The following is a 10242-nucleotide window of genomic DNA, read 5'->3' on the forward strand; positions in this document are numbered from 1 at the left end:
GTTATAAAAAGCGTAATCCAAAGCGCTCGAAGTCAATGATAGTCAGTTTGGAGAGATTGGGATATTTCAATTTGCACAAACACACTATAACACCCTATCTTCCGGCCAACATGTGCAGTGTCGGTTGCAGAAAACAAAAACAACATATGGCTGATTCGCATTAACCACAGTCTCGCTTTCAAAGCATTCGACGCAGTCGTGTAACAAGCTGAGAATAATTTAAAAATATGAGAATTTTCACCAGTTGTGTTGGTTACTGTGCAAGTAGCGATGTGAAATGGTTTGGACCCCTGACGTAACTAAACTGTAGTTCAAGAACCATGTTGTTTAAATTGTTTATGAGCAGTTATAAGAAGGTAAACCTAGCGTAATCCAGAGCGCTCAGTTTGGAGAGATTAAGATGTTTTAATTTGGACAAACACACAATAATACCTATGAAGCAAACATAACTAAAACGTAATGATAAAATATCATAGTTCCGGTATTGATATGAACGGCATAAGCATTAAACGAAGTAATATCTATGACGATCTACGACCTAAACTTGACAGAATAAGAACTTAACATATGTATACGTAAGAATAACTCCCATTTTCATCGCAATATAATTGAGAAGACTTAAATACCATTTGAAATGGTGAGTTGTTGTAATGGGATATTTTATGGCTGGGCTGGAAATTGTTGTTGGTGTTAATGATGAACTTCGGGTTTTGGTATATATGTGGTTAGGCAGAATGACATGTGGTTAGGTAAAATGTGACTTGGATCGTATATTGGTGGTTTAGGTTATATTTTGATGAAAGCTTAGGTCTTATATTCCGATTGAGATATAAATCTGATTTTGGGGCATTAGTCCTGTTTTGGTCTTTTTCTGAATTCTGCTTGATTGCGCCGTTGAAGTTATTCTTACTCAATTCTTATTTCTAGACTCTCAATCGATTATTGAAATTTAAACGTTACTTTCAGACTAAGAGATCTATAGCAATCTTGTTGTTGTTTTTCCGTAAAAATGCTCGATCTATGGCGGGAACTGGGATGGTACGAAAAACGACTCTGCATCTTGCTGATGCTTACTGCAGTTTCAAATCCTTTTAGTGTCCTAAGCATGCTGTTTTATCATTACACACCGGAATATCACTGCGACGTAGACAAGCAGTTTGATCGAGCCCTTTCAGAGGTTTGTTGATCGACATGTCATTGCTTTATTTTGCCCATAACAATCGCCAAACTATACCCTACGGGTCAGGTGCGGCCTTGCAATCGAAATAATTGCATATAGTTAAGTTAAAGTATATGGTTATAATGGTTGTATTTAAGGAAGATTAATAATACAAAGCTTGCTACATGTTTAAAAACTGTAACAAAAAATATGCTACACTTTCTCCTTAAAAGTCCATTACCATATAGCCAAAGAATTTTTAAAACAAACAAACCTATTGCGATCAAAGTATCTTCGTGATTCGTCTTGACTTAATTAGTAAAACGATTGATTTTCCTAATCACTATTATTCTGTACAAAATTTGCCGATAGGCCCCAATTTGTCAAAAATCCCGTTGTGATTTAAAATTAGCATTTAAAGGACCTACTTGCTTTAAACATTTTCGTGTGTTAACTATAAGTTTTATTGTTTGCAGAACAACATTACAGTCAACGAGACATTTCGAACCAAAGGAAAAAGTTTAGTTCTACCGATGGAAACCGATTCTTTGGGGCAAAATCGTCTCAGCAGTTGCTTGAAGTACAACCTGACAAACCAAGACGTGATAAAAATCGCACTTGGGAAAAATTCGAGTAAGTACAGTATTACCGCTCGCCAACCTTGCTGTATATCTTGAAAAATGTGGTATAACGTAAAAAAAACTAAAAGTATATTCAAAATCAGCGCAAAAAATATATCTAAGTATGTATAACATACGACTTTCGTTTCGGAAAGTTTGGTTGTTTTCATTTTATCAAACGCCACACCCTCTTGTCAATAGTTTCACGACTTTTTCGCAAAAACCGGAAACCTTCAATTAATTTTCAGACATCTGTTGTCAATTACTTTAAACAGATTCGAACATCAACACAACCGAAGTAGAATGCGAGGAGATGAAATTCATGTACGAAAATGGAGCCACGTCAGCGGTTAAGGAGGTAATTAAAAAAAATCAACTAACACCGATATGCAAGAGCAAGGACTTTGCAAGTATATCTTTAAACTCAAATTTCTAACAATATCAAATCAGAATAAACTATAATACCATATGCTTTAAGACCAACGACATAATAAAGCCAAACGCCCAGAAGGCTAATGTCCACGACAAAATAGATAAAAATCGTACAAATAAGACCTAAACTTGGCGAAATACGTTAAAAATGGCCAAAATAACACCGAAAACTGTAGGTAGAAGGTATCGGACCATCTGGGGCCGTCGGACTGGCACCGGCCGTTTCGAATTCGATGTTTGGACGTCCTAGTTTGACCGGCTCCGTTAGGGCGCCGCTGTTTTGGCACCGGATTTTTTGCCTCTGTGTGGGGTTATTGGGATGGGGGCAATGGTGGGGTTAAAACTTGGGTAAGGATTAAAATTATTGTGATGTACTTGGGAGTGAGATTAAAAAAAGGCTGTATAGGTCTGATTCTGACCTCAGGGATGTCCAACATGCGACCTAATAAACATGGCACGCAAGTCCGCAAAAAGTACTGAATTTTTTATTTAGCCAATTGCCAAAAAATACTAAATTGTTATACATCCAATTGCTTATTTTCAATATGAAACGATCGCGGCAATCTCGATCACTAATAATTACTTTTGATATTATAACAATATATGCTATGGTGGAGGCTAGCATTCACATAATTAAATAGCTTGGTGTAAAAAAACAAAAGTCAAATTCAGTAATAGGCATTTCTACCACACAGTTTATTAAGCCAATCTATCTTCAGAGTTTGGCTGAAAACAAACGTTTGCAAAGAAGCAGTTTGGTTAATTACAAATATTTGCTTGATTACATTATTAAACAAATGTTTTTCGCGTGTAAATAAACAATTTATGTTTGGAAAAAAGAGCTTTTAAGATTAAAAAAAAATTAGTTAAGAAACTTTGACACGGGAAGAAGTTATAGGATAAAAATTGACTCGCCGGCGTGTTTGAGTCGGACACCCGTACTTTAGGTCCTATTCCGACGGATTTAGGACTTGTTCTGATTTAGACGTTAATACGGGTAGTAGGCTAGTGCTATTTTGGTCTTATTCCGAAGAGTGTTTTATTCTAACGTTGATGTTGTTCTTATATCAGTCTCATTACTGGTGTCCTACATAACCTGTTGAGTTATTGAATTATAAAAGTAACTAAATTGCAAAGAATACTATTGAAAATTGAACCACTATATTAGTACTTCGTTACCCACTTTTGAAAGATTTTTCAAGTCGCGTTCAGCAACCTTTTGATTGCGATCTCTTTTAATAAGGCTTGTGTCGACAAAAAAAAAACAGACTTGCGCAACCTAATACTAAAACCTGTACTTTAGCATATCGTAAACCAACGCACCGAAAGTAATTAAATCCTAAGACGTTTTCTATTCGACATGGTATGTTGACGTTTTCAGTTCGACATGGTATGTTCCGGTAAATGGAAAAAGCCCGTCGTCTTACTCGGTTACATGATCGGAAAGTTCATCGGATCTTTCTTCTGCGGCTGGATTTCGGACAAGTGAGTAGTTTCGGGATCGCATTTTTGAACCCAGGAGCAGTAAGCAGCCATCGGAAAAGATAAATTCGTAACGTAATAGTCACCCCAACTGGGCGAGTGGGCGTCGTCATTTAAAAAACAAAGCATATTTGTGGCGGACTAAATGTTACCTTCTGCTCACCTAACTGTAAACTTGAGAAATACTGAGATGATCACGGTTTAAATAAATTCAGAGGCGTTTCGCCTATCAGCGAAGACCGAGGCATGAAACTAAGGCATTAAAGGTTAAACTGTAGATAATGTTATCCGAAAAGCGGTAATTATTCATCGTGTAAGATTAGCTTCTGACTGAAAGGTAATTAAAAATAAAAAAGGCTTTTTAAAGGTAATAGGTAATTCTACTGTTGATGTCTTAATAGTTGAAAACAGTACACCGAAAAGCCATCGCAGTACTATTGATACGGAAGCCGTAATCGTTGGTCATAAAGCAACTTCCGAGGGGTTAGATCACAGATGTTATTAAACACATATGTTTGTGTGTGTCTTTCATTCATTAGTTGAAAACAGGTCACAATTTTGTAATTTTTTAAAATTAGAGTTATTCAACAAGTTTTCTTTACGGATAAGGGTAAGAAGTTTTTTCATAACGGATAAGGGTTAAATGCTTTTAAGCCACTAACGCAAGCCCTTCATCCAGCACTAATGCATTCAAAAGGGGATGGTCGTTTGTAAATTTCTTTACGCAAAGCATTTCAAAAAAATCGTGCCACGCCCTACAAATTCAAGCTTCCGCCTTTCTTGGTAGGTTCGGGAGGCATTCGACCCTCTTCCTGTTTACTGCTGTACAATTCGCCTGCACAACCGTCGTGAGTTTTTCGCGAAGCTTCGAAATGTACGCGGCCGTCGTGCTCACGATCGGAATGGGAAGCGTCGGCAATTACCAGGCTGCTATCGTTCTTGGTAAGGTTTCTGCAGCACACAATATGATTGCAACAATATCTATAGCGGAATATTTTTTTAACGCTATAGTGTTAAGACCATCGACATAACAAAACTAAATGTGGAATAAACTTAACCTGTCCGAATAAACCCTTACCAGTATAGCAATAAGTCCTAAAACCTTCGCAACTGTTCTGAAAGGGAAAAGGTCATGGGTGATGAGGTGCGCCGTTTGGCTGTTCGAGCATTGCCGTTTAGGCGCCATTGAAGTCACGTGACATATTCCAAAATCCGTCGTATAGGTGAACTGTCCTTTTAAATGTTGTAACCCAATCGTAGTAACGTCTTTCACGCGCTCAAAAAATGTTTACCAAGGACAAAGCACAAGTAACGTACAGATTTTTAGGCTAATTTCATTTCGTTAATAACCATCTAATATTTTTATCGACATTGGAAATAACCTAGATTTTAAATAATATTAGGGGACACCTGCGATCAATATACTATGCATGTAAAATGTTGATAACTTTGGTTTCAGTAAACAAAAGCGTTCAGCGGTTTGTGTCTCCTGCGAAATTTCTTGAATTTATTCGTGTGCTGCAGGAAGCGAAACAGTCGGCAAGAAATACAGGAACCTGATTTGCACTTTGATCTCTTTTGGCTACAGCTTCGGATACATGCTAACCCCTCTGATCGCGTACGGCTTCCAGAACTGGCGCAGTTACGCACTTTTTACCGGTCTGATCGGAACGGTTTACATACCTTTCTATTGGTGAGAGCTAGTTTTTTGCACTGTCGCACGTTGATATCACTGCAACATACAAACCACTACCGGCCACCCCTTCGACGAATAGAGCAGTCTCATCGATTTCTGGGAACAAGTCAAAATGATGTTTGTACCCAAGAAAACACGTTTTCCCAAATGGGACGGATTACCATTACTTTTAGGGATGTTCGATAGTATCAGATCGGAGCCGATACCGGATACCAAGTGATGGTATTGGTACTCTTTTGACACGAGGGTGGTATCGGTGCTGATCCTAAACCAATTCAATTAGGGTATTTCAGCAAGAATTTGCCATCCAATGCAGCAATTTTGATCTTGAAAGGTAAATTCATCAAAAATATATTATAGGTAAACAACTGATGGTAATTAAAATCTTGAACACTGAAAGCAAATAATGGCCCAATTATCTCAGAAAATTTATCTTTGAACGTTTTGATTTAGTTTTGTTTGTATGAGAATACTAAGACCTCACTGGTATAGGGTGTATAGGCTCGAAAATATTTATGTCTGTAATACCGGGTATCGGATAAAATGTTAAGTATCCAAGTTCCCCAATTAGATTATATCTTCACCATCTTGAGCTCCATTATTAAATTGTGTCTTTCGCACATTTCTTGACTGTTGTTGGTCTAGTCGAAATTTAATAAGTAAAGAACGGTGAAGCTCGTTTCCATTATTATAAATTCGCGGTGATTATTAGGACATAACCTGCTGACAATGGTTTCAGATCTCCTGTTACCATTTGCTTGCAGACTCTAACTTGAATCGCTTTGGTATTTACATGGATGTGATTGGCTCTATAGCAACGTCCTGCATTTTTCAATTGGGTGTTCACAAAAACAACTTATAACTTTGTACGAACGGCTTGAATTTGACTCTTATCGTTTCACGTTTCTTTAATACTGTATGTCAGGTTTCTGGACGAATCTCCGCTTTGGCTCGCCGCCGTCGGCAAAAGGAAACAAGCCGAACAAGTGCTGCAGAAAATTGCGCGAATCAACAAGATGGACTGGAAAGGTTCCGAGATAACGGCTCTTGATGGATGCAAGGAAGAGTCGGAAAAGCAGCAAGAGGGACAAAAAGAGGTCACCACTACGCTCAAGACCTGGCATCTCATGCTTAAGTCGCCCAAGATGATATTTCGAATTTTTCTTTCGTGCACTGCTTGGTACGTTTGTTTGCGTGCTAATTTAGGCTGAAATTTCACTAGTTAGTTGTAGTAACGCCCTCATTGAAACAAACTGAATATGCATGGAATTGGATAATTTTTTAAGTTTTACCTGAAGAACCTTTGGAGCATAATGGTTGGAGGTTGTATAGTAAGGCGTAAGACGAATATCAAAGTCCATACAGAAGTAGGTAGCATTGTGAATGTTTCGAATAACTCTTTATTCATTTTTAACAACGAAACGTTCAAAATGATACCTATACTTCTGTATGGGCTTTGATATTCTTGTTACCTGAAGAACCAATTTAACATAGTTGACCATTTAATTCGGTGGTCTCCGATTTCACCTTATTAAGTTAACATTTTTTTAAATCTAAACTATAGTAGGCCTACACGTTTTCGCTTCACCTTATACAGTAATTTCTTCCCCAGGATAATTTGCAACATGACCTATTACGCGATAGTCTACGACACCAACAGACTCAGCGGCAGCCGCTTCATGAACTGCTTCTACGCCGGGGTAACTGAACTTTTCTCCTACGTACTTGCTTACGTCACTGTTGAGTACGGCGGTCGAAAGAAAGCCTATATCGCCTACATGACTATTGCCGGGGTCGGCATTGCTGCAAATCCGTTTTTGAGATTGTGTAAGTGTTAAGCCACAGCCATTTAAGGCTGTCTAAAGACGGAAGTATTATGGGTGTTTGCTTACTTCTTTTTTGATGAGAGTGTGTCCTAAGTTTTAATACGACATTAAGGCAATATATCCAACTATGGTTTTACCCTGAAAAAGCTTGTAAGATCATTTAAAACGAATCCATTAACAAACTTAAGACAGCACCACATTAGGAGTATATTTCGAACTCTATGTGAATTTAACAACAAAACGATATCTGGTACGAAGTGGTCGTATCGCACGTCCGATACTAGGGGTAGACAGGCATCGGTGTCGATCCATTGAACGTTTTAATTTTATCTATTTTGTTTGTTAAAGCATATAAATGGTTTAGTTTGTTATCAGATAGGATAGCGATACATTTTGCTCAAAATATCGGGTATAAATATCGGACTAAAATGTCAAGTTAACTCCACGAAGGAACAACAGCCTAGTCTAGCTATATTTCCTAGGCCAACCAAATCCCGTAAATTTATCATTTGTAGGATCAGCTTATAGGAAGAATACTGGCCTTGCGGGATAAATTATAGGAAGAATACTGGTCTTGCTGTTAACCTCTTTTAAAACCAAGTCAATTCGCGCTGATTCCTTTAAATTTAGATTTACGCTTAACAAATAAAACTAGCAAAATGCGATTTCCACAGCAAACCTATATGTCACACTAAAAAACTATTTTCCTGTGGCAGGGAACGAGACTGCGGTGACAGTTGTCACTATGGTCAACAAACTGCTGGTGGCCGGAGGATATTACGTTGTGTACGTAACCACTGGCGAGATGTACCCGACTGCTGCCAGACACTCGGCGCTGGCGATTGCCTCTACTTTCGGCAGGCTGGGCGGCATGCTTGCCCCTTTGATTATATTCACAGGTATTATAGCTCGCAGCAAGGTTTCTAATCGACAATCTGGCATAATCTTGTCTTGAAATGCAGGTTGTATTTTATTTAACGCTTCTAAATCGCGTGGTTTTTCAAAGGGTGTAAAAGAATCTTATTGTGGCGTAAAATCTCAAACTTAATTGTTTATTTGCTCAATATCGTTCAACATACCGTTTTATGTTTGTAATGTAGTAGCCTAACAGCCTGGGGGTTTCTTAAATTTGCAAGTTACGTCATAACGTTACGTATTTTCATATTATAAAGGCATAAAAAATCGCGGGCAGCGTGAAGCTAAGTCGGTGTCACTTTATAAGGTGCGATGAGCCGTACGACGGTTTTGGGTATAACTTGCAAAATGGGCCAAAACACATTAAAAACAGAATACGCGTAGCGCGAAAAACTGGCAAAATATCATTTCGAAGAGGAGCATGACCACGTGCCCTGGATGCGCCCAGGTGAAGGCTGTACCACTTTTTATATTTATCGGTTTACTGTTTTCAGGAAATAACATTTTCACTTATTTAACTCCCATTCCACGTTGTCGCGGCATTTTCAATCAGCTATGCCTTTCACCAAGAAATTTGATTGACAGGCGATACAGGATCTAACTTCACACCATTTCTTGCTTCCGGGATTGTCACGATCGTCTTCTCGCTACTCTTCTTGTTTCTTCCCAACACACAGAACAAACCGCTTCCCGCCAGCGTAGAGGAGGCGGCCAACATGACAGGGTGAGACTTTGATTGCTACATGTTCGCAAAAACAAGCCAGTAGCACTGCGTTAGTGTTGTGGTTTTTTAACAAAGATGTTTACGATGGTTTAGTTTTAGTAGGCTTAGACTTATATAGAGCTTGGTTTAAGTGCCTCGGATATAAACGTTACCATTAAGACCTCAATTTGCACCGGCAAACCCAGCAGTATATGCGGAACCATAGGTTTTCATTTGTTTCATTCTGAAGACTATAGAATATTTGCGAGAATTTTATGTACGGTACCACAACTGTGGACATTTTGTTGTGTTGCGACTTCACGGCACTAACATGGATTAAGGTGTACGTTTGGACAACTGGAACATATATACAATGTCACGCTAACTTAAAAACGTCTATGTAGGCCTATACCGTTCTTCATCAAGGCAAAATTATTTTTTTACATTTACAATTAAATAAGTTGTAACGACATGTTGAGTATTCTTTTGTTTTTTTCTGTATTGATATTAAATTCCCAATACCATTATGGTATTCATTGTATTTGTTTCTTTTTAGGTCTGTCATGGATCGTTTCAAGAAGCGAAGAATTGAAGAAGCTGATGTTGCTTTGTAGTTTAGTCTTTGGCAATAGAAAATCACAAGTTGCCTTGTTTTTTGGCAATTATAACAAAACTTTTAAAGGCCACAATATAAACTGATCACTCGTTTTTAAGCCAGAAACCGACCCGAAAGAATTAGTTCATTTGACTGAAGTCGGACTTAACTTTATTTATTGACCAAAGTCGTACTTTGGGATTCGACTTCGGGCTAGAAAATATACTCGAGTCACGAGTCCGACTCCATGAAATTAAACCGATTCCATCGGGTACCGAATCCGTCCCGACTTAACAGACATGTGTTTTACCCATCCACGTAACTAAAATAGGATGAATATAAATTTATACACACGTAGGGGCACCATATAACTCATCCTCCCACAATGAGTGCGTCAAAAATATTGATATTCTCATTTCCGACCTTTCTGTGAGCGTCGAATTTGGGACTCGAGCATAGTTTAAGATCACGCAGCACTGATTTTTTTTATCACGGTTTACAATAAGCTATTTTCAATTACAATGAAAGGATATTGGAAACATTTGTTTGTTCCTGGTCTGTCATAGACTGTTTTACAAAGGGAAGAATCGAAGTTGATGTCTGATTGTAACGCTGCCATTTGCACTCTTTGCTACAAGGAATGTTAACAAAAAGTAACTCGAAAGTTGCCTTTCTTGAACTTAAAATAAATCTGTATAAACAACCCTATTCGAACTGATTGGATTTTTCAGGTCTCTTTACTAGCCCACATGCTAGAACACAAAAACATCTTTAACTTTATAGGCCACATATAGAGCCGTTGTTTGGTGTCCAG

General features: G+C 38.1%; 1 protein-coding gene across 1 annotated transcript; it reads left to right on the forward strand.

Moving 5' to 3' along the window:
- Positions 1-1009: 1009 nt before the first annotated feature.
- LOC146138406 (organic cation/carnitine transporter 2-like) lies at positions 1010-9447 on the forward strand. Its single transcript, XM_083394590.1, has 11 exons — positions 1010-1177; positions 1636-1792; positions 2055-2137; positions 3593-3696; positions 4481-4635; positions 5218-5386; positions 6315-6569; positions 7002-7216; positions 7932-8114; positions 8716-8854; positions 9390-9447. The coding sequence occupies exons 1-11, from the start codon at positions 1010-1012 to the stop codon at positions 9445-9447; spliced, it is 1686 nt and encodes a 561-aa protein (XP_083250716.1).
- Positions 9448-10242: the final 795 nt, after the last annotated feature.

This window comes from Ascidiella aspersa, chromosome 7, assembly GCF_963924565.1.
Source record: "Ascidiella aspersa chromosome 7, kaAscAspe10.2, whole genome shotgun sequence".
Classification (NCBI taxonomy): Eukaryota; Metazoa; Chordata; class Ascidiacea; order Phlebobranchia; family Ascidiidae; genus Ascidiella; species Ascidiella aspersa.